Consider the following 25,787-nt stretch of genomic DNA (forward strand, 5'->3'; position numbering starts at 1 on the left):
CTGGAACTGTTAAAACACTAGTTATATCACAGCTTGAGTACTGTGTACGTTTCTGGTCACATTACAGGAAAGATGTGATTGCACTAGAGAGAGTACAGAGGAGATTTACAAGGATGTTGCCAGGACTGGAGAATTTTAGCTATGAGAAAAGATTGGATAGGCTGGTGTTGTTTTCTTTAGAACAAAGGAGGCTGAGGGGAGATTTAATTGAGGTATATAAAATTATGAGGGGACTAGATGGAGTGGATAGGTAGCACTATTTCCCTTAGAAGAGGGGTCAGTGACCAGGGGGCATAGATTTAAAGTAATTGGTAGAAGAATTAAAGGGGAGCTGAGGAGAAAGTTTTTCACCCAGAGGGTGGTAGGGGTCTGGAATCCACTACCTGAAAGGGTGGTAGAGGCAGAAACCCTCAACTCATTTAAAAAGTACATGGATGTACACTTGAATTGTCGTAACGTACAGGGCTACGGACCAAGCGCCAGAAAGTAGGGTTAAGCTGGATAGCTCTTTTTCGACCGGCACGGAGGCGATGGGCCGAATGGCCTCCTTCTGTGCCATAACTTTCTATGATCATCCTTTTTTGCACCCTCTATTTCCTTTTTAAAATTAGAGACAAGAACGGTGCACAGTAAAGTGTGGTCTAAATAAGGTTCTATACAAGTTTAACATAACTTCTCTGCATTTCAATTCGATCCCTCTAGACTTTTAGTGATTTGTGTATCTGTACCTCTCGATCCCTTTGCTCCTCTACCCCTTTACTCTTATTATCCAAGCAGTATATGGCCTCCTTATTCCTCCTACCAAAATGTAACACCTCACACTTGTTTACATTGAAATTCATTTGCCAAACACATGCCCATTCTGCAAGTTTATTAATGTCGTCTTGTATTTTGTCGCAGTCTTCTTCAGAATTAACTATACCCTCCAATTTGGAGTCGCCCGCAAATTTCGAAATTGTTATTCCGATTCCCAATTCCAAATCGTTTATGTAAATTATGAACAACTGTGGTCTCAGCACTGATCCCTGTGGAACACCACTTCCGACCTTTTGCCAGTCTGAGTAGCTACCCTTAACCCCTACTCTCTGTTTTCTCTTCTGTAGCCAGCTTGCTATCCATTCTACTACTTGTTCCCTGACTCCACATGCTCTGACCGTAGTCATGTCTACTATGCGGTACTTTATCAAATTTGAAAACTTTTGAAAATTGTGTAAGATATCTTTAATTTAAGAGATACACAGATTTATCAAACCTGCAACTATACTGAATGCTTGACATTAATGCTACTTTAAATGTCAAACATGCACTGTAAGATTGTCGATGTTGTGTCAATGTGTAAAATGGTGCCAGCAGTTAGACCGCTGAGAATGGCTTTCTCCCACCTGCAGCTGATGCAAAGCTGCAAGGAAAGCCCATAATTCACCACAGGCTGAGATCAGGGACACACAGAGCATACATACGCAAGACGTTTGGGCCCACAATCTTCAAATCCATCCCAGGGGTGCAAGCAGGCATTACAACTCTGCTATCTGCCCACATGACTCTCGTGTTGTAGATACCGAGAGCAAGACAAGGCTGAAGCTTTTGCAAAGATCTTCAGCCAGAAGTGCCGAGTGGATGATCCATCTCAGCCTCCTCCCGGTATCCCCACCATTACAGAAGCCAGTCTTCAGCCAATTCGATTCACTCCACGTGATATCAAGAAACGACCGAGTACACTGGATACAGCAAAGGCTATGGGCCCCGATAACAACCCAGCTGTAGTGCTGAAGACGTGTGCTCCAGAACAAGCCGCGCCTCTAGCCAAACTGTTCCAGTACAGCTACAACACTGGCAACTACCCGACAATGTGGAAAATTGCATAGGTGTGTCCTGTCCACAAAAAAACAGGACAAATCCAATCCGGCCAATTACTGCCCCGTTAGTCTATTCTCAATCATCAGCAAAGTGATGGAAGGTGTCATCGACAGTGCTATCAAGCAGCATTTACTCACCAATAACCTGCTCACCGATGCTCAGTTTGGATTCCGCCAGGACCACTCGGCTCCAGACCTCATTACAGCCTTAGTCCAAACATGGACAAAAGAGCTGAATTCCAGAGGTGAGGTGAGAGTGACTGCCTTTGACATCAAGGCAGCATCTGACCATGTGTGGCACCAAGGAGCCCTCGTAAAATTGAAGTCAACGGTAATCAGGGGGAAAACACCCCAGTGGCTGGAATCATACCTAGCACAAAGGAAGCTGGTAGTGGTTGTTGAAGGCCAATCATCTCAGCCCCAGGACAATTCTGCAGGAGTTCCTCAGGGTAATGTCCTAGGCCCAACCATCTTCAGCTGCTTTATCAATGACCTTCCCTTCATCATAAGGTCAGAAATGGGGATGTTTGCTGATGATTGCACAATGTTCAGTTCCATTGACAACCCCTTAGATAATGAAGCAGTCCGTGCCTGCATGCAGCAAGACCTGGACAACACCCAGGCTTGGGCTGATAAGTGGCAAGTAACATTCGCGCCAGACAAGTGCCAGGCATTGACCATCTCCAACAAGGGAAAGTCTAACCAATTCCCATTGACATTCAACGGCATTACCATCGCCGAATCCCCCACTATCAACATCCTGGGGGGTCACCATTGACTGGACCAGCCACATAAATACCGTAGCTACAAGAGCAGGTCAGAGGCTGGGTATTCTGCGGCGAGTGACTCACCTCCTGACTCCCCAAAGCCTTTCCACCATCTACAAGGAACAAGTTGCATGAGTGCAGCTCCAACAACACTCAAGATGCTCGACACCATCCAGGACAAAGCAGTACGCTTAACTGGCACCCCATCCACCACCGGCACACGTGGCTGCAGTGTGTACCATCCACAGGATGCACTGCAGCAACTCGCCAAGGCTTCAACGACAGCACCTCCCAAACACTTGACCTCTACCACCTAGAAGGACAAGGGCAGCAGGCACATGGGAACAACACTTGCACGTTCCCCTCCAAGTCGCACACCATCCCGACTTGGAAATATATCGCCGTTCCTTCATCGTCGCTGGGTCAAAATTCTGGAACTCCCTAGCTAACAGCACTGTGGGAGAAACCTTCATCACACGGACTGCAGCAGTTCAAGGCGGCGGCTCACCACCACCTTTTCAAGGGCAATTAGGGATGGGCAATAAATGCACCCACATCCCATGAACGAATAAAAAAAAGTAACTACAACACTATGGAAAAAACAACAGAGTTAGCCAATTTTGAAATCACACTTAAAAACACAAACATGTGACAACTTTTTACCTTGTTTGTAAAATCTTCACCTTTTCAAGAATGAAGGATATTCAAGAAGACAGCCTAGCTGTGAAATATGTTGGAATAACAACACTCTGCCATGAAAGAATGAAACATAAATTCACAACAAAAACATTACAAATCACTGATCTGGCAACCATGAAGTTTTCAACCATAAACTAATTCTCACTTCATTCTTACATAGGAAAAATAAAATGCAGATTGTGGAGGACCATCCATCAGTTATTAATCCATACCCAAAATGTGAAAATATTGATAGCATCTTTCTCTAAAACAATCAGCACTGGAAACACGGCACAATTTCAAGTGGTACCATAGAATCGATTTTTCATGGAAATGCACTACCTCATTAAAAGGATGGGCAGTTTAGTTGTTTAAAATAATTTCTATAAATTGAACAATAGTTTTGAATTGCATAATTCTTTTACAGCAACAAACCCACAATGAATGTAAGACTTCAACTAAAACCAAATTTCAAGCAACATTCACAATAATATGATTTACAGAATTTTGATCATACTGCAAATGAAAGCACATCTTTAATACATAGTGTACTACCAAACCAACTGATATGATCTGGAATTTCCATCTGATGCCTCTTTCATATCACTTGTGATTTGCAAGACTGAACACAATACCAATCATAATCTGTTTGCAGGGATTCAAACATAATGAAGTTATTGTTCCTAAAATGTACCAGAAAATGTGCAAATCTGGCATAATGCAAAGAAAACCATCTTTTAAAATTTGGAAATGTAGTCCATATACAATATGTTTAATGGAAAATGTAGTTACAGTGATAGACACATTTATGGAATAATATAGACTATTGGCACAAACTAAATGTTAATTACATGAATGTCAATTAGTAGTAACAAAGATTTTAGATGCTGAATACTATACAGTCCTAGCACCTCAAACAAAACATTCAAATATCAAACTATAGTTTTAATACATGTCTGACAATAAAGTAAAATTGTTGCATTGTAAGATCAAGACATTTTACTCAAAGTGCAGTTAATGGGCTTTTGACAGATTCATTTTAATGTTGCAAAATCAGATTAGAAGGCAGCATGTCAGTTCATTTATTGTACACTTTGAGCAAGGTGCTACTTTTGTGTACAGAAATGGCTGAATATTAATAAGTTACAAGGACAAATTGCACCAATGAGCATACTGAATTTCATCATTCAGATGGAAAACAGAAATAGAAAGGCATACACTATGAAGGCTTTAGAATTTGAACAAAAAAATAGTAAGGCAAATGTACGCAACCCTTTAGGTCTTAAGCAAATTGCAAATATTTGGAAATGTCATTGAAATGTGTAACATCAAAAAAAAGCATAATTCATGCACAATACTCCTTATATTAACATATCTGAAACAGGTCTTCTGTACAATATTCAAGGAATCGGGTTGAATGTGGGTACCCTATGTAAGATGCTGCAGAAGAATCCATTCAAACTCTGGTTGCTTAAGCTTCACTTTTGATGTCATTTGGTTCTGATGTGGACCCGTTGGAGGAAAACAATAAAAACATGATTGTGAGGCAATTTAATGATAAAGGCAGAAGGGATCTCCTATATTGCTGATGGCTTAACTTCTCGCTTACGTGAAATGCAGTATACTTAAAGCCTCTATAAACTGCAACTGTTTCTGCATTATTGCAAATTGCACTTGACAATTCACCACAATGGGAAAATGGTCTCCCTCTCCACAGTCCTACTCATACCCAAGTTTGGTGCAGTTACAACCACCTGTCACCAATAAAATGATCTTGATAAAAAGTTTGCTGCTGTACTGAACCAGCCACTACCAACTTCTTGTTTACTCCCAACACGGGACACAGCATTGTCACCATCCTTCGCAGGACTCTCATCTTCAGGCAAGTAGTCTGGTAATTCTGTATTTTCCTCAACTTCAACAGGTGTACCTTGGAACGGAACCAGCATCTAGAAAATAAAGATTAAAAACTTTAAACAACACCAGTGAACAGCACCTGGGGTAGGAAAGATTTCCTTTGGTTGCTATATGTTAGTGACATTGTAAATATGTTATTTAAGAATATATTTACTATTTCACTAGAAATAGCAGTCAGATATGTGCCACTAAAACATAGCAACCAGAGATAATTTATTTAAACTGTTTCATACAATTGTATATTCTAGTACAAGATTTTGCAAAATGCAACATTATTTAGACAAAATTCAATTGGTGTGACTATACACCTCCCACACACATTTCCTCCACTTCTAAGGTGGCAAGGCAAAACTGGATGATCTGGACTGAACTCCATCACTGTTGCTCCACGACTGCCAAGCACAAAATACAAGACACCATGCAAGTCAGGAAAAAAAAATTAATGCTGGCACAGAAAATACTGGCAATGCACAAATAAAGCAACATATTACTATTTCAGATGGGACATTTTATTGGGCCATTAAGATAATCCTCTCTCCCAACCAGAGATACGAGGCCTGATTTTAGGGACATGTGCTCCTGGGGAGTGCTTCGTCTGCTGGGAGTGCATATTGGGAAATTGTGGGCGCGCTACCCACAATTTTCCACCCATTAATTTAAAATTGGTCCTGTGAAGTCATGTTACGCCAACTGACAAGCTAGCTGATAAAGGATCAAAGTCACCGGTTGAACAGGCATTGGACATGTGCAGTACACCTGAAGTCCACAGCAATTGTACAGCCTCAAATAAGGCAAATTTGGTGGGTCGGGTCATTACAATGGCCCAGTTGAATCCCCAGCACAGGACCTTGTGCCAGAAACTGGGATTGGAAAGAGAATCACAGCAACGGACCTGAGAGGCCAGCAGCTGCAGGCCTATCTGCCAGCCGTGACGCCTTTGGCTGCTTTGGAGATGGATCCTGCAACAAAAAAAAACACTTACCCTTTGTCTTGATTTCTGGCCCCCTTAAACTGAGGGGGGGGTGGGGAAGGGTGCGGTCCAGACTCATGCCCACCGCCAGCTTCCAAGGGCACCAATGGAAATGGGCACCCTAAGAAGCAACCATACAATTTTGAGATGACATTGCCCGTCCCACCTCATTACCATGGCAGTGGTGGGCATGTGCCTGATTTGGGGGAGGGAGCCCCATAAATGCCAGGACAACTTAAGGGAGTAGGGAGAAACAGAGTTAGTGGGCATGATTTTAGCTCGGAACTGGGAACCAAGCAAGTGCGTAGATATTCGCATGGGGAACCCAGAAGTCACGTGAGAGCGTCGCAATCTGCAATCGCAACTCAATTGAAGGCGAGTATCTGTGCTTCTAGATTTCCCACGCGCCAGGCAGCCAGATTGACAGGCTGCCTGCTGGGAGGGAGAGATCAATCGTGGGCCTTAGAAGAAATCGGAGGGGGGGGTGGGGGTGGACGATATTGGGTGGGGGCATTGGAGATAATTGTTGTGATGGGGGGCCACCACCAGCATTTTCTGTTCTTATTTCTGATTTCCAGCATCCGCAGTATTTTGCTTTTGTTAAAGGGAGTAGAGACCTGGCACACTGCTCAGTGCCCCCTTTCCCCTGACCTTTACTCTCAGGGAATAAACAAACATTCACCAGGTGCTCACCCCAGGAAGACTGGCCCCAAGAATTTTTAGCAGAAAGAAGCTGTTAGGCAAAAACAAACACCTCATTCCCTTTGATAGATCAAACCCATCGACCTGCCTTTACACCATATTCCTTAATCCTTTTGCTCTTCTATTGTCTTGAATGAATTTATACTGTCCATTTTAATGGCCCTTCTCGGTACCATATTCTGTTACACGGTCCTACCATCGCGTAACCTTCTTCGTACGACACACAATAGTTTGTGAACCATTCGTATTTTAAATACTTTTCTTTTAATTCACACCACACAGCTGTCCTCAGCTGCATTTCAGCTTGGAGCCAAGAGCCGCCTTTCAGCTTCCTGTTCAGGGGGCTCTTGTTTCTCTTGTGCTTTACCCTTTTATTCTCACTTGGCTGGAAAGGTCTCCAGCCACTCCAGTCTCAATTACCTTTTAAAGGTAAGGTTTCTTAAAGGGCCATACCCTTATTCGGGGATCAGGGCCCTCATCAGCCTCTGGCTGACAATATTTCTATTCCCTTTGGCTTGACTTCACTTCTTACTCCTGTGCCTTCTTTTATTTGAACCCTTCACCAGAGAACAATGTCTGGATCAAGCTAATCAATTCCTGTCCTAATCTTCAAAACTTCAAATAGGTCACTACAAGGTATCCTTTTTTGTCCAAAAGAAAACAAGCCCAACTTCCTTTGTTCATAATTTAAATTCCTTATATCCAGAGGGCAATAATATTGGGACACACAGAGAATCTTCAGTAATACAACAACTTGCATTTATATAGCACCTTTTACATTGAAAAAACATTCCAATGCACTTCACAGAGGTGGAAGGAAAAACTGGACGCTGAGCCAATGAAGGAGATATTAGGAGGGGAGACCAAAAGCTTGATTGAAGAGGTGGTATTAAGGAAGGTCTTGAAGTGGAGAGGTGGAGGGATTTAGGGAGGGAATTCCACAGCATGGAACCTAGGTAGCTGAAGGTACGGTTGCCAGTGATGGGGCAACGGCAGGTGGGGATGCATAAGAGCCCAGAGTCAGAGGAATGCAGAGTTTGGGGGATTGTAAGTTCAGGGCTAGAGAAGGTCCCTAGAGATAGGGAGGGCAAGGGCATGAAAAGATTTAAACATAAGGAATAGAATTTTAAATTTAAGGCATTGGGGGACTGGGAGCCCATGTAGGTCAGCAAGGACAGGGGTGATGGGTGAGCAGGATCTGGTGGGGGATAAGATACAAGCAGTAGAGTTTTGGATGAGCTGAAATTTATGGAGGGTGAGACACCGGCCAGGAGAGCCTTGGAATAGTTGAGTCTGGAGATGGAGTTGGGGTGTTGTATTTTGAACTTTAATATTTTACCAATTCATTGATGTTTACAAATGTTTTCATAAAATCTATTCTGTGGTGATGTGATCGATTTCTAAAATTATTTAAAAGTTATATATCTCAGTTTTGGGGAATTGCGTTAAGGATCACTGTTGGGAGTAGAAACCTCTTCCCAATTAAATCTTTGAAAAACTTCATTTATAATCCTCAACTCACCCAGTTTCACCCATTAATTCTGATGTCTCTGTTATTTCTTCCATCTCACATTCAGCTTTTGAATATCTAGATTTCTAGACACAGATGAAATATCCAACTTACCCATCTTTGTTTCCCCAGTTCAGCATCTCCCCCCACCCCCAAAAAAACACCTTTCCTTTGAAACCAGAAGGACAGATTACCACAATGTGAAGTTCTTCATTACATATTATTAAGTGGTCCCCTGTTACCTCAATGAATTGTGAAACTAGGAAAATGCCAATACAATATCGGGTCTGAGTTGTTAACAGAATTCAGCTGGAAAAGACTTTAGTTAGGCCTCAAGTGAAATACTGTAATCAAGGTGCCCTCATATGATGGGTGATAAGAGGCCCTGGAAAAGGTTCAAAAGGAAAGCCATAGAATGATCCCTAGTTTAAAAGCCCTTAGTTATCACAATAGGCTTAGAAAGCTGGACTTTTTATTCCAGGAAAGCATAGGCTTCAGGGAGATTTAATTGAAGTGTTTAAAATGATGAAGAAACTTAATTGTGTATGTGGACAAACTATTTGAACTAAATAGGCCAGCAAAAATGAGGGGTCATGCATATAAGCTAAGCAAGCATAGAACTAGGTTAGATATCTGTAGGTTTTTCTGTATGCAGAGGATAAATAAGGGTGTGGGGCAGGGGGAAGGGAACAAATGTTTGACAGTTACAGTAAACAAACTCGAAGATTTTCCTGTGATTCTTTGGACCAGTGATTTTTAAAATATAGTCAAAAATCTTTCTCCATGTTCCCAACTACTGTTGTTAAAGAGTTATCTTATTCTCCTCTCCCTAAAGTATTACTTTTTACATGGCCTTGAAAGCAGAGAACCTTTACCTATCTACTCCCCGTCTCCTAACTATGAAATTGTTCTCGTCCTCCGAAATATGAAAGAATAGGGTTTAAGGGTAGTTACTCAGACTGGCAAAAGGTGGGAAGTGGTGTTCCACAGGGATAGGTGCTGGGACCACTGTTGTTCACAAATTTCATTAACAATTTGGGCTCGAGAGTCAGAAATTTGCAGACGACACCAAATTGGGGGGTGTAATTAATATAAAGAAAGAATGCGACAAAATACAAGAAGATATTAATAAAACTTGCACAATGTGTGTAATTGGCAAATGAATTTCAATATAGGTAAATGTGAGGTTGTGCATTTTGGTAGGAACAATAAAGAAGCCAAATACTTCTTGGATAATAAGAGGCTAAATGGGATAGAGGGGCAAAGAGACCTAGGGGTACAGATACACAAATCATTAAAAGTAGCGACACAGGTTACTAAGGCCATAAAAAAGCAAACCAAGCACCAGGGTTCATTTCTAGAGGGATAGAATTGAAAATCAGAGAAGTTATGTTAAACTTGTATAGAACCTTGGTCAGACCACACTTGGAGAACTGTGCACAGTTCTGGTCTCCATATTATAAAAAGGATATAGAGGCATGGGAGAAAGTGCAAAAAAGATTCACAAGGATGATACCAGAACTGAGAGGATTGTTGAGGCAAACAGATGCATTTAAGGGGAAGCTAGATAAGCACATGAAAGAGAAAGGAATAGAAGGGTATCCTGATAGCATTAGATGAAGTAGGATGGGAGGAGGCTAGCGTGGAGCATAAACGCCGGAATAGACCAGTTGGGCTGGATGGCCTGTTTCTGTGCTGCAGATTCTATGTAAATCTAATGAGGTAATTTCAATGTTCAGACTTCACAAAGCACATAACCACTGTACAAGTTCAAATGTAAAATAAAAATATACCTAGGCACAAGCCGAAGCTCAAATGTTAACCAATTCCCCACAACACATGTTTTAAAATACAAGTGACATGCCTTTGGGTACTTGAATGTTAAAAAAGTCAGATATTTTGCCTCAACGTTTAAAAACTTCAGAAATAAATACAGCTTTGTGGACTGTATTGTAAACCTTCACTAGGACTTTATGAGCTTGCTAAGAGCAAGGTAAAATGGAATCACTCACTTAAGAACATAAGAAATAGGGGAAGGAGTAGGCCATACAGCCCCTCGAGTCTGCTCTGCCATTCAATCGGATCATGGCTGATCTTCAACCTCAACTCACTTGATTGTCAACAGTAGTTCTACAAATTCTGACCCAAGTTTCTCAGAAACCCATTGGTCCTCAGAAGGATTAACAATTTTATCACAAAAAATACACTGACCTATAAATGCATACATTTTTTAAAGACCTTAATTATACAGTTTATCTTTGTGAATGCCATATATAGCTATAAGGAGCATTACATTTTTAATGAGAACAATTTAGAACAAAAATAATGATCTGTAAATATTATGACAAGTTCAATGCATAAATCACACAGAACACCCCTTTGATAATCTGAACATTAATTCATAATGTGAATGTGTCTATACATCAATCTTAAGCTTGCCTGAGTGATACAGAAGAGAAAATTTTGATCTATTTTCAATATTTTAATTATATAATCTAGAAATAATGTTACAAAGTCTTCTAATTAATAATAAAATATCTACCAATTCCAAAAGATTGGTTGGAGCAAGCTCACAGCTAATTTTAGGTGAAAAAAAACATGGCTGAATAAATGCCAAACAAAGAGAATTGGACTACCGAGGAATTAACAGAATGCTTCCAGCCTTGTAATTTTTTTGTCTCAATTTGTGATACAATTTAGGAATCATCAATGTATAGTACTAGGCAAAAAGTAGATCTTGGTTCATACCCATGGGAACTCAGCCATGTTTAGGACTAATTTAAGGCAAGTTGCTGGGAGGAAAAGCAGAGGCTGGATGCTACCCAGAGGGAGAGAAGGGGGAAAAAAAAGAGAGTCAGTGTCATGATCAACGTGCTCTCATGTACCTCCTAGTAGCTGATTTCTGATTCGTACTAATATTCATGAATACTTCGGAGCAGGTTATTTGCTTGTCATATTGTTACAGACGGCATGTGGTCTTGGGATTCAAGAACAAAAATGCAAGCACATTAAAATAGTCTCTGAAATCTCAAATGGCACACATTTATCTTACCTCCTCACCACTTTCATTTTTGATCACTTGTTGTGCTTTCAAAATTTTGGTTGCCGCAATAGCAGACGCCAGTGCCTGCAATAAAAAAATGAATACTGATATTCAGTAGTACAGCTTACTGAATATTTTCCATTGAGATACAGTAGCAGAGCTTACAAACAGCAAGTCCTAGTGTGCTCTGTGAATGACAGCAAGAATAGTCAATCATAAAATATTTCTAGGAGTTGTAGACACATATACCATGAACTCAAACCTAGGCTTCTCAAAGATGCAAGGTGTGCAACTGAAAATGTTGTTAGACATGTATTAAACACAGGAAATGCTACTGGAAATTAAAGATTAATAATTTTCTTATAGACATAGTATTTTTTGTCTTCATGGTCATAAGCCTGATTTCCAGTCCTAAATGTCTCAGTTTATTGAGAGTCCAAAATGATGGTTGAAGATTTTCGATAAATATATGATGCTATTTCACTGGCTTAGCTTTTTATTGGTAACTTTTGCCAACTACTCATTGTTGATTTGGAATTTTAAATTGTTCTTAGAAATTTTTCATAGGAAGTTTATGTATATGCTTTAAATGCTATTGATTGGCATGTTACCTACCCGTTCAGTTATAGATGAATAAGAAATATGAGCCAATCAGGTACAAGCGCAACTCATATTTTGCATATTAAGTATGACATACACAGGTGTGACTTACGTGAAAAACATATACACGTACATAAACATATTTCCCATGGCCTTGGTCATGGTTAGATGAAGGAAATGGTATGCTTTTTAGCAATGTTTGTTGTAACAGCCTGGGAGAGGTTTCAGCACAACTTCGAGTAAGTAAGAATAATATGCCTTGTGATTTTTTTTTAAATGAGCTTACAGTGCCAACTTGTGGAGGAGGTAACTGGTGTTACTATTACAATATCACCCATTGATTCAAAGGAGTTAGGGTGTTACTGTGTTACCAAATCAAGGATTTTATATACCGATATATGTAGTGTTTTTTTGCAGACAGCAATAGTACCAACATATCGCCTATAACTCAGATGAGCCTTTCAAACTTTTCTTGTGGCATAACTAACATGCCCACCACCAAAAAAATCTGGCCAATGTTGCATTAAATAATGAGAGAATGGCTGTGTTAAAGTATCTAAATTTGATCTGCAAGGAGTTAATTGGTGAGTAATTTTAATTTTTCTGCCCTTAACTCATTCTTGCTCAGAAACTCAAAAATGTAAAAATTCTTACTTTCTCTCAGTCATCACCTCCTCCTACAATCTACAGGCTTTTAGAACACAACAACATCAAACCACAAATTCTTGACTCATCTCAGCTTGCTTCCCATTCTTTTTAACCTCAGGCCTTAGATTGTCACCTAATTTTCTCAAAGCTTAAGGGCAGCAAACTTAACTTGGGTACTACCACACAATTCCCCTACCAAAACCACAGGTTTTTAAAACAGACCTACCTCTGCTTTTAGATCAGATCGGATCCGCACAATACATCTTTTTACAGTCATCTGGAAGGTAAAACTGATGACACCTTTAATTTTCAACAATGCTTCTTCACACACATTTCTCCGTGACTAAAACAAACAAAAAAAAACATTTGAATAATTTATTTTGAGAGATTTCACCATGTTGTGAAATTTATTACAAAGCTGTCAAAGTGAATCGAAGCTTTTTTTCTGCACGAGCAACTTGCTGCGATTCCACAACCAACAGATCAGATTAAAGCTCTGCAGTCCTGCCACATCCAGTCATGAATAGTGGTGGACAATTAAACAACTAACGGGAGGAGGAGGCGACATGAACATCGCCATCCTCAATGATGGCCGAGTCCAGCACGTGAATGCAAAAGACAAGGCTGAAGCGTTTGCAACCATCTTCAGCCAGAAGTGCCGAGTGGATAAGCCATCTTGGCCTCCTCCCGAGATTCCCACCATCACAAAAGCCAGTCTTCAGCCAATTCGATTCACTCCATGTGATATCAAGAAACGCCGCAGTGCACTGGATACAGCAAAGGCTATGGGCCCCAACAACATCCCAGCTGCAGTGCTGAAGATTTGTGCTCCAGAACCAGCCACGCCTCTAGCCAAGCTGTTCCGGTACAGCTACAACACTGGCATCTACCCGACAATGTGGAAAATTGCCCAGGTATGTCCTGTCCACAAAAAGCAGGACAAATCCAATCCGGCCAATTACCGCCCCAACAGTCTACACTCAATCATCAGCAAAGTGATGGAAGGTGTCGTCGACAGTGCTATCAAGAGGCTCGTACTCACCAATAACCTGCTCACCGATGCTCAGTCTGGGTTCCACCAGGACCACTTGGCTCCAGAGCGCATAATAACCTTGGTCCAAACATGGATAAAAGAGCTGAATTCCAGAGGTGAGAGTGACTGCGCTTGACATTAAGGCAGCATTTGACCGAATGTGGCACCAAGGAGCCCTAGTAAAATTGAAGTCAATGGGAATCGGGGGAAAACTCTCCAGTAGCTGGACTCATACCTAGCACAAAGGAAGATGGTAGTGGTTGTTGGAGGCCAGTCATCTCAGCCCCAGGACATTCCTCAGGGCAGGGTCCTAGGCCCAACTATCTTCAGCTGCTTCATCAATGATCTTCCCTCCATCATAAGGTCATAAATGGGGATGTTCGCTGATGATTGCACAGCGTTCAGTTCCATTCGCAAACCGTCAGATAATGAAGCAGTCCGTGCCCGCATGCAGCAAGACCTGGACAACATCCAGGCTTGGGCTCATAAGTGACAAGTAACATTCATGCCAGACAAGTGCCAGGCAATGACCATCTCCAACAAGAGAGAATCTAACCACCTCCCCTTGACATTCAACGGCATTACCATCACTGAATCCCCCACCATCAACATCCTGGGGGTCACCATTGACCAGAAACTTAACTGGACCAGCCACATAAATACTGTGGCTACAAGAGCAGGTCAGAGGCTGGGTATTCTGCGGCGAGTGACTCACCTCCTGACTCCCCAAAGCCTTTCCATCATCTGCAAGGCACAAGTTAGGAGTGTGATGGAATATTCTCCACTTACCTGGATGAGTGCAGCTCAACAACACTCAAGAAGCTCAACACTATCCAGGACAAAGCAGGCCACTTGATTGGCACCATCCACCACCCTAAACATTCACTCCCTTCACCACCGGTGCACTGTGGCTGCAGTGTGTACCATCTACAGGATGCACTACAGCAACTCGCCAAGGCTTCAACGACAGCACCTCCCAAACGCGCGACCTCTACCACCTAGAAGAACAAGGGCAGCAGGCACATGGGAACAATACCACCTGCACGTTCCCCTCCATATCACACACCATCCCGACTTGGAAATATTTCGCCGTTCCTTCATCGTCGCTGGGTCAAAATCCTGGAACTCCCTACCTAACAGCACTGTGGGAGAACCTTCACCACACAGACTGCAGTGGTTCAAGAAGACGGCTCACCACCCCCTTCTCAAGGGCAATTAGGTTTGGGCCATAAATACTGACCTTGCCAGCGACACCCACATCCCACGAACGAATAAAAAAACACCATGGGAGATTCAGAAGATACGCTCTTTTACTAACAGCTGCTTGAATGGAGCTGTGTTTAATCTGAACTATCGTTTTAATTGGACAAAGTTTAATTGCTGTAAATAGGCACAGCCGGAGTTTGATTATGGACTCATCTGAGGTGCTTATTAAATGCTTGTAGATTGGCAGCTGCTTGAAAATCCCTGGCTCCTGCCCTTGTGGACAAACCAGGTATCAAGATCAGAAGAAGCCAGCAGAAAATTGCTAGCTTATTCTTTAGTTTATTTTTTTAAGTTACTTGCTCATTAATAGGCTGTGTTCATATGCTATTTCTTGCTCTTTTATGAATATTGAATCATAAAATATTGTAGTGTAGGACCTCATTTGACCCATTGTGCCCACACCAAATCTCTGAAAGATGTACCTACTTATTCCCTACCTTTTAAATTTTTCTTTTTCAAATATTCATCAAACTTCCCTTTCAACATCTATTATTGAATCTGCTTCCATCACTTTTTCCATGTCATAAGAACATAAGTAGGAGCAGGAGTAGGCCATGCAGCCACTCGAGCTTGCTCTGCCATTCAATAAGATCATTGCTGATCATCTCCCTCAACTCCACTTTCCTGCCCTATCCCCATATCCATTAATTCCCTTAGTGTCCAAAAATCTATCGATCTCAGTCTTGTATATACTTAACGACTGAGCATCCACAGCCCCTGGGATAGAGAATTCCAAAGATTCACAACACTGAGTAAAGAAATTTTTCCTCATCTTGGTCCTAAATAGCCGACCCCTTATCTTGAGACAATGACTCCTAGTGCTAGACTCTAGCCAGGGGAAACAACCTCTCAGCATCTACCCTGTTAAACCTTCTAAGAATTTTATACTCCAACGAGTTCACCTCTCATTCTTCTAAACTCCAGAGCGCACAGGCCCATTTTACTCAATCTCTCCGCAAAGGACAACCCTCTCAGCCCAGGAATCAATCTAGTGAACCTTCGTTGCACCCCCTTAAAGGCAAGTATATCCTTCCTTAGGTAAGGAGACCAAAACTGAACAAAGTACTCTAGGTGTGGTCTCACCAGAGCCCTATATAACTGCAGCAAGACCTCCTTACTCTTGTACTCCAACCCCCTTGCAATAAAGGCTAACATAGCCGGGTGTTTTTGTGACTGGAAGGCTGTTTCCAATGGGGTTCCACAGGGCTCAGTACTAGGTCCCTTGCTTTTTGTGATATATATTAATGATTTGGACTTGAATGTAGGGGGCATGATTAAGAAGTTTGCAGATGATACAAAAATTGGCTGTGTGGTTGACAGTTAGAAGGACAGCTGTAGATTGCAGGAAGATATCAATGGACTGGTCAGGTGGGCAGAAAAGTACCAAATGGAATTCAATCCGAAGAAGTGTGAGGTAATGCATTTGGGGAAGGCAAACAAGGCAAGGGAGTACACAATAAACGGGAGGATACTGAAAGGTGTGGAGGAAGTGAGGGACCTTGGAATGCATGTCCACAGATCCCTGAAGGTAACAGGACAGGTGGATAAGGTGGTTAAGAAGGCGTATGGAATACTTTCCTTTATTAGCAGAGGCAGAGACTATAAGAGCAGGGAGTTATGCTGAAATTGTATAAAACACTGTTTAGGCCACAGCATGAGTACTGTGTAGAGTTCGGGTCACCACGTTACAGGAAGGATGTAATTGCACTAGAGAGGGTGCAGAGGAGATTTACAAGGATGTTGCCAAGACCGGAGAATTTTAGCTATGAAGAAAGATTGGATAGGCTGGGGTTGTTCTCTTTGGAACAGAGGAGGCTGAGGGGTGATTTAATTGAGGTGAACAAAATTATGAGGGGCCTGGATAGAGCGGATAGTAAGGACCTATTTCCCTTAGCAGAGAGGTCAATAACCAAGGGGCATAGATTTAAAGTGATTTGTAGAAGGCTTAGAGGGGAGCGGAGGAAATTTTTCTTCACCCAGAGGGTGATAAGGACCTGGAACTCACTGCCAGAAAGAGTGGTAGAGGCAGAAACCCTCAACTCATTTAAAAAGTACCTGGATGTGCACCTGAAGTTTTGTGACCTACAAGGCTACGGACCAAGTGCTGGGAAGTGGGATTAGGCTGGGTGGCTCATTTTCGGCCGGTGCGGACACAATGGGCTGAATCGCATCCTTCTGTGCCATAAGTTTTCCATGGTTCTATGATAGCATTTGCCTTCCTAATTGCTTGCTGTACCTGCTTGTTAACTTTTTGTGATTCGTGTACAAGGACACCCAAATCCCTCTTCCAACATTTCTTAATCTCTCACCTTTTAAAAAAGTATTCTGCTTTTCTATTCTTCCTACCAAAGTGGATAATTTCACATTTCCCCACATTATAGTCCATCGGCTACCTTATCGCCCACTTTCCCACACAGCTTTGTATTGTCAGCAAACTTGGATACATTATACTCGATCCCCTCATTTAAGTCATTGATATGCAATATAAGCAGATAAGGGTCAAGCACTGATCCTTGCGGCACTCCACTAGTTACAACCTGCCAATCCGAAAATAGCCCGTTTATTCCTACTCTCTGTTTTCTGTCCATTAACCAATCCTCAATCCATGCTAATATATTACCCCCAATCCCATGAGCCCTAATCTTGTACAACAACCTCTTGTGTGGCATCTGATTGAATGCCTTTTGAAAATCTAAATATACTACATCCACTGGTTCCCCTTTATCTACCCTGCTAGATACACCCTCAAAAAATTCTAATAGATTTGTCAAGCATGATTTCCCATTCATAAAACAGTGTTGACTCTGCCTAATCATACTATGATTGTCTTAGTTATTGTTACTACATCCTTAATAATAGATTTTAGCATTTTCCCTACTATTGTTATCAGGCTAACTGGCCTGTAGTTCCCTGTTTTCTCTCTCCCTCCTATCTTGAAAAATGGGGTTACAATTGTTACCTTCCAATCCACAGGGACCGTTCTAGATTCTAGGGAATTTTGGAAGATCACAACCAATGCATCCACTATCTCTGCAGCCGCCTCTTTTAAACCCATGATGGGTGCACTGAGACTAACTTTGGTTAAGTACAATGCAGGTCTCAGTATGAAAAATTCAACAAAAAAAAAATCAAAGAAAATCGCTTTCTAAACTACAAAAAACTCAATTACACCGATATCAGGTGTCTTTGGGCAAATCGAGACCAGCACATTACCGGTGTAAATGTAGGAAACTCGTAAGTTGATCTTTTGTGAGGGAGAGGAGCTATGTAAATGAGCGGCAGAGGGTTTCGGCAGGGTTTCAGAAGCAGTGCAAATAATCAAAGACATTTGTGCGTGCCGATGTTTGGTGTAAAACCAGCATAAATCAGTTACATGCAAATTTCCTTGGAAAAAGCAGCGCAATGCCATAGATACACCAAAAAGTTGCATTAAGTTAACAGACAGTGCTTATTTCTTCAAATTTTGATTTTGTTTTGCCCGATGAACAATTTTGGGCTGTGATGCTCTACAAACATGCATTATACACTAGACTTTTAGACAGGCAAACAGACATTAAGTATAACCAACCAACTGTTGACAAAGACAGATACTTCACTGCCTAATAGAAATTGAGAAAACCCAAGTGGTTTACAGTTTGAGTTGGTAAATGCGATGCATGACTGCTTCTTAACCCAGCCACAAGAGGCAGTACTCATCTTAACCTGGTATTCATAAATGATCGAGACAACAGACAGAAAACAGAATTCATGGTACTGTTAGGACACAGTGACCACATAATTATTATGTTCCATATGATCTAAGATTCAGATAAACCAAAAACCAGGAACTGAGTATATAACATTAAAAGGCTTAAAGCAAATTAACTGGAGGAGGTTGTTCAACATCTCAGTAGAGGTCAAATGGAACCTTTCAAGGAATAATGCTGGGCATACATACCTAAAACTGGCAAGCTCAGACTTAACAGATGTTAAAGGGGGGGGGGGGGGGGGGAGAGGAGCAAGGGTACCAGCAGATTGAAAGCAGACCGGCTTGATGCCATATTCAAAAAGATGACAGATGATCAGGTATAAACTTGAAGATTGATTGTACATTAATAACTTAGTAAAAATCAGTCAACATGGATTTAGAAGGGAGTAATTCAGTTTGCATTCATTTTCGGGGGAGAAGTAAAACTATCACCCAAGTTTCCTGCAGTTCTAAAGTCCCACTTCGCCATATAAAACCTAAATTAAAAAGAGGGGCTCAGTTTGTCATGCATAAACAAAGCCACAAGCATAATGTTAAGGCTAGTTGCATGATTAATACTAGAAATAGTACTGTGCAGTCACAGTGGAAACTTTAGCTCTGAATTTTACACAGCAATTAAAATTGAATAATGCTTATCGACTAGCCAAAATATTACTACTATATACCAGTGGAAAACTCTCCACCTCATTCATGGCACTTTGGCAAGGAAATGGTACACGTAATCAAATTACAAATACGATACTGAATCAAAAGCAAAGTACTGCGGATGCTGGAAATCTGAAACAAAAACAGAAAATGCTGGAAATACTCAGCAGGTCAACAAATAAGATAGAGTGATTCACCATCCCAAAATTAGCCTCTTATTCATAACCAGCTGAAAAAAATGCATTTATAAGCCTTAACTAAGAACAAGTAGAAATAGTTCATACTGATTGGGTTACTTACCGCATCATCCAAGCCATCTATCTGCAGGGTAACTGTTTTTGCACGTTTGTTAGTGCTTCCCAGGAAAAACTGTGGTTTGCGCCTATGTGAGTTATAATCATTTGTGTTGTCAGACTTTTCGCTGCTCGATGACTGCAAAATTTCATACACTTCATTTGCCAAAAACTTTGTTTCGCCAGGTGTTGTTGTTCTGAAAAGAAATTACAGAACAACTCAAATCTTAGAATTAATTTAAAACACCTTTAGAAAAGTCAGACCCTGTTAATGTATTTAAAATCTACTGCATATTAAATTTGGTATGTGGAGCAGCGCATTCCATTAACAACACTCCAATGTAAAATCCTACTATAAAAGTGTCCACATTCATCTGCAATATGTTATGCCTATAGGTAGTGCTATGGTAGATGTTTTCTATGAAAAAGGTGTCATGGTTTCCCTGCCACTTAATGCAGAACGCCATGGTATCACACAATACCTGCTATTTATCAGTAAGCATATGATAATATTGGTATGTTTCTGCTCAATGTACAAGATTGGGCATATTAAATGCTGCAACTTTTATCTCCTTTGAGGAAAATAACACCAATATCCAAAAAAATGTTTTCACCTTCTATAGGAACACAAGAAAACGAGTCCTCAATTACACCATTCAAAACACTCTTTAGAAAAAAATTCAAGAATGGAGTCTTTATTATAAACCAAGGAATAGCACAGCCTTCAGCTTTAGAAATAACCCAGTAATACAGACTTACTTTTGGATCACATTTTGCAAGCTCAACATCATGCCTAGTTCGCTTTTCATTTTCTCTCTGTTGGAACGGCATTCTGCCAGATAGCGCAGAGCCTGAGGAGTAGAAGAGAAAAAAAAAATGTAGCAGTATTAGTCATCATTCACAATAGGAGGTGCAATACGAAAAGACAACATTTTACAATAACAACTGAGGAAACCAATTAGGATAGGTGGAGAACTCAAATTAGATCATTTTTTTCTGCATAACTTCACCCCTTTAAAAATGAATTTAATAGCTTTACTAAAACAGGAGCAAAAGCCCATACAGCAACCCGCCCCAGAGATGCTGACAAGACCAAAAACACAAGAGCCGTTTTTAAGTTTACCATAATCCAAAAAATGGGTATCATAAATAATAGGACTATGTAAATTACATTTCAGGTTATATAACAAGCACGTTTTAATCATGGTTTGTGATTTTTGGCTTTGAATATGGAGTTTCCCAGCTACACTTCTAAGCTGTTGGAAACATCACATGGTTATTTGACCAATCTCTGCACCCACATGCAACAGGGAAAGCATTATGATGAAAGTACTCTTGATAATAAGTGTTGCTAAGGCAATGAGAAGGAACTCTACTGGAAAATATATCAGAATTTTTAATAAATCATTATACACAACTTTTTTTTTACATGTTTAAGTGACGGGTCCCTGTCATGCAAAATAACTCTGCCACTGCCACTCTGCCTTCTTAACCTCATCGGCAATTTAATTTTAATCAGCAGCACGTGATGTGCTTGTGCTCTGCCTTTCCCTGCTCAAATGAGCATGGAGGAAGCTACCAGCTGTTGTCACAGTCAACATGCATTCCACTGACCAGCACTCTTTTCTTCCCCCCCGCCTATTATCCTTTGGTCAAGAGGCCAATAGTCATATCAGCCAGTTAGTAGGGAGTATACAAGGTAAGGCAACCATAAGGGTCCAATATTCCCTGTGTGCCTGATAAACTGCAATTATTTCCCAGCAAAATTCCATCTTTCTCCTAGGTAATCCTACAAGTACCTTAATTTTAAAGCTGTAAAATATTTCATTCTCATCACATGACAAACAAACCATTCAAGTAAGCCCACAATGGTGGTGTCACCAGCTGAAGCAATAACAACTTGCATTTATATAGCACCTTTAACATAGTAAAAATGTCCCACGCGCTTCACTAGACCAAATGCTCTCCGATAGAGTGCTAAAACCATGCACAAAGACAAAAGGCAGATATTTTACTGATAATAAAAGCTGAGAGACATTACAGGCTTGAACGTACCTACTCAAGTTTTCTCACTCTATTTGTTTAGCTTGAAATATCAGTTAACCTGGCTACTGCCAGACTGGAGATTATGGCAATATAAGTCACAAGGACGTACTTAAACGCCTGGAAGAGCTCAAAGTGGAAAAGTCACCTGGTCCAGATGGGATGCATCCTAGGTTCCTGAGGGAGCTAAGGGTGGAAATAGCAGAGGCTTTGGCCACAATCTTTTAATCCCCTTTGGATATAGGAGTGGTGCCAGAGAACTAGGGAGTTGCAAATGTTACACACATGTTCAAAAAAGGGATGGGGGATAAACCACGTAACTACAGGCCAGTCAGCCTAAAGTCAATGGTAAGGAAACTTCAAGAGACCATAATCTGGGACAAAATTAATTGTCACTTGAAAGAACATGGGTTAATAAATGACAGCCCAACATGGATTTATTAAAGGTAAATTATGTCTGACAAACTTGATTGAAACCTGAAAGGGTGAAGGAAGTAGATTCAATAGTAACTTTCAAAAAGGAATTGGATATATACTTGAAAAGGAGAAATATGCAGGGCAATAGGCAACATTCTATGATGCATAACAAACAAACAAAATCAACACACTAAAGAGAGGGACGACCATTGATGAAGCAGCTGAAGATGGCTGGGCTGAGGACGATGTCCTGAGGAATTCTTACAGTGAAATCCTCGGATTATAATGATGGGCCTCTGACAACCACGGCCATCTTCCTTTGTGTCAGGTAGGACTCCAGCCACTGGAGGGTTTTTACTTTGACTCTCACTGGCCTCAGCTTTGCCAAGGGTCCTTGATGCCATACTCGGTCATATGCTGTCTTGACGTCAAGAATAGCTACTGTCATTTCTCTTTTATTACAAAGGATATGGGGAGTGAGCAACAGGTTGGGATTAGACTAGGTGCAGACTTGATAAGCCAAATGGACAATATGTGTGCTGTAACATTCTATGATGTTATGAACATTCAAGTTGGCATGTTGTGGCCTAGTTTGCAGAATCAGAAGACTGTAAAGAGCTGAATATAAAATTCTACTTGCCAGTCACTATTGCTGAACCAAATATATGTGCAGCCTGTCTTTATTGATCCAATATTAATGAAAATTTTGAGATTAGTGCATTGTAACTTCAAACTGGAACATATTTAAATAACATTTAAACACATTTAAATAGTTTTTTGAGGATGTAACTAGCAGGGTAGATAAGGGGGAACCAGTAGATGTAGTATATTTGAATTTTTAAAAGGCATTCGATAAGGTACCATATAAGAGGGAGTTAAACAAGATTAGGGATCAAGGGATTGGGGGTAATATATTAGGATGGATTGAGGATTGGTTATCGGACAGAAAACAAAGAGTAGGAATAAACGGGTCATTTTTGGGTTGGCAGGCTGTAACTAGTGGGGTACCGCAGGGATCAGTGCTTGGGCTTCAGCTATTTACAATCTACATTAATGACTTAGATGAAGGGACCAAATGTAATGCATCCACGTTTGCTGACGATACAAAGCTAGGTGGGAAAGTAAGCTGTGAGGAGGACGCAAAGGGTCTGCAAAGAGATATCGACAGGTTCAGTGAGTGGGCAAGAAGATGACAGATGGAATATAATGTGGGGAAATGTGAGGTTATTCGCTTTGGTAGGAAACATAAAAAAAAGGAATTTTTTTTAAATAGTGAGAAACTATTAAATGTTGGTGTTCAGAGGGATTTGGGTGGTCTTGTGAATGAAACACAAAGTTAAGATGCAGGTACTGCAGGCAATTAGGAAGGCAAATGGTATATTGGCCTTTATTGCAAGGGGACTGGAATACAAGAGTAAGGAAGTCTTGTTGCAATTGTACATGTCTTTGATGAGACCACACCTGGAGTACAGTATTCAGTTTTGGTCTCCTTACCTAAGGAAGGATATACTTGCCTTAGAGGCAGTGCAACGAAGGTTCACTAGACTGTTTCCTGGAATGAGAGGGTTGTCCTATGAGGAAGGATTGAGTAGAATGGGCCTGTACTCTCTGGAATTTAGAAAAATGAGAGGTGATCTCATTGAAACATATAAGATTCTAAGAGGGCTTGACATGGTAGATTCTGAGGGGATATTTCCCCTGGCTGGAGAGTCCAGAATAAGGGGTCGGACATTTAGGACTGAGGTGAGGATGAATTTCTTCACTCAGAGGGTCATGAATACTTGGAATTCTCTACCCCACAGGGCTGTGGATGCTCAGTCGTTGAGTATATTCAAGACTGAGATCAATAGATTTTTGGACTCTAAGGGAATCAAGGGATATGGGGATCGGTCGAGAAAGTGGAGTTGAGGTCAAAGATCAGCCATGATCTTATTGAATGGCGGAGCAGGCTCGAGCAGCCGTATGGCCTACTCCCGCTCCTATTTCTTATGTTCAAAAGCTTTTCTTGGAATCCTATAATTTTGTTAGCATTGTTAATTTTTATAGTAATTACAAGAGGGATGTGGTTTTTACTGAGACTAACAATAGATTATCCAGTTATAAACTTTGACTCAGAGCAGTGCATCAAAATGACAACATCCATCAAAGAGCCTGTTTGATTTTTCTTTCTTGTGCTAATAAAACTCTTAATTAACATGAAAGGTTGTGGATCAGACATAAACAGTTGTAACAGTAATAGATATATAGAATAACTTGGGATAGGTACTTAACTTGTACCAGTGATCAATTTTGAAAATTGAAGTATATTGAGTTGCCACTTACCAATAGTGCAGAGTAAACAACCTGAGGATTTGCATGATCTAGGAACAGGATCAACCCAGGCAGACATCCCTGATCCTGGACAATCGCTCGCCTGTTTAAGGGGTCAGATGCTAAATCTTGCAGCTGGTTTACTACAGCTAGTGCATCAGGCTCCCCACTCATTGTACCACCATCCACTATGCCATATGTTTTAAGCAATTTTCTCAATATTGTACTGTAAAAACAAAATAAGCATGCAATAGACCATTAACAGGTTCAATATATGATATTATTATTATTTGGTAAAATTTGACAGATTATTTCTTATTTAAAACCCTTCAATAACCAATCAAATTCATACTGAGGACATTAAGGTATGCAATACTCTGGTTGATAACCAGGCACTGTTTTGCATGTTACTTTACTTTTTTAAGTAAATGTCATTCACAATATCAGATAAGAAAATACAAGTGTAATTTTGCAATTACTGTGTAAAGTACAAAACCTAGAGAAGAAACAAGATTTACAAGCTTGAAAAAGAGCTATTAGTTACAGTTTTTAGACAACCCACATGATTGCATGGTTAAAAGAAATCAAAGTTCAAGCATCATTGATCAAGGATATATACTTGAAAATGAAAAAATTGCAGAGCTATGCGAAAGAGGGGTGGGACCAATTGGATATCTCTTTCAAAGAGTTGGCACAGGCACAATGGGCTGAATGGCCTCCTTCTGTGCTGTATGATTCTATGATCATATCCAAGGCCATTGGGGTTTGTGGTCTTCCTGGAAAAATGCCAGAACTACAGCAAAGATCCTGGAATACCCAAAACTCTCCAAATATTTCTCGTGCATTTTCAGTGGCTATGTCGGGGGTCTTGTTTACTTCTAACTTCCAGAAATAATGAAACGAAGGACACAGATTTAGTCAGTTGTCTAGAATAAAGCGGAGTTTAAACCAGATGTAAACATCAATGCAATGCGTGGCTGAGTCAAGCCTGACGATGTGTCACACTCGGGACGCAGCCCTCCGCCCGCAGGCCGCTTTATTGCAGAGCTCCCCGTTCATCCCATTTAACCTCCAGCAGTCCCGACCTCGACATACCTTTAACACCCTGACGCTCGTTTTACTCCTCGATTATAACCCCGCCTCTACTGCGCCTCCGATCACTCGCCGTCGCCACCAAGAAATCCCGTCTGCTTTAACCGGTACAGTAATGGTATAAAATATAAAATATTAACGATTCCAGTCCAGCCGCACCTCCGGTCGGTTTCGACAAGCTTGACCACCAGCCCGGCCCTGCACACTGCACTCACTCACTCAAACCTGGTCATCTCATTGGTTCATCGC

At 41.0% G+C, this 25,787-nt stretch overlaps 1 protein-coding gene across 1 annotated transcript; it reads right to left on the minus strand.

The window, feature by feature from the left end:
* Positions 1-4,052: 4,052 nt before the first annotated feature.
* Positions 4,053-25,763, minus strand: armc1 (armadillo repeat containing 1). The gene is made up of 7 exons (XM_067980184.1): positions 25,542-25,763; positions 24,459-24,672; positions 20,436-20,527; positions 19,684-19,873; positions 12,918-13,034; positions 11,453-11,527; positions 4,053-5,250 (listed from the first exon to the last, which is right to left on the minus strand). The coding sequence occupies exons 2-7, from the start codon at positions 24,618-24,620 to the stop codon at positions 5,059-5,061; spliced, it is 828 nt and encodes a 275-aa protein (XP_067836285.1). The 5' UTR covers positions 24,621-24,672; positions 25,542-25,763; the 3' UTR covers positions 4,053-5,058.
* Between the last annotated feature and the right edge of the window lie 24 nt (positions 25,764-25,787).

Source organism: Heptranchias perlo, chromosome 3, assembly GCF_035084215.1.
Source record: "Heptranchias perlo isolate sHepPer1 chromosome 3, sHepPer1.hap1, whole genome shotgun sequence".
NCBI classification, from domain to species: Eukaryota; Metazoa; Chordata; class Chondrichthyes; order Hexanchiformes; family Hexanchidae; genus Heptranchias; species Heptranchias perlo.

Excerpts from the sequence above, each read along its gene's own strand:
- armc1 (XM_067980184.1), bottom strand. The coding sequence starts at position 24,620 with ATGAGTGGGGAGCCTGATGCACTAGCTGTAGTAAACCAGCTGCAAGAT. Across the intron at positions 20,528-24,458 it reads TTGTTTACTCTGCACTATTG|GCTCTGCGCTATCTGGCAGA; the intron begins GTAAGTGGCAAC and ends TCTACTCCTCAG. Across the intron at positions 19,874-20,435 it reads TTGCAAAATGTGATCCAAAA|AACAACAACACCTGGCGAAA; the intron begins GTAAGTCTGTAT and ends ATTTCTTTTCAG.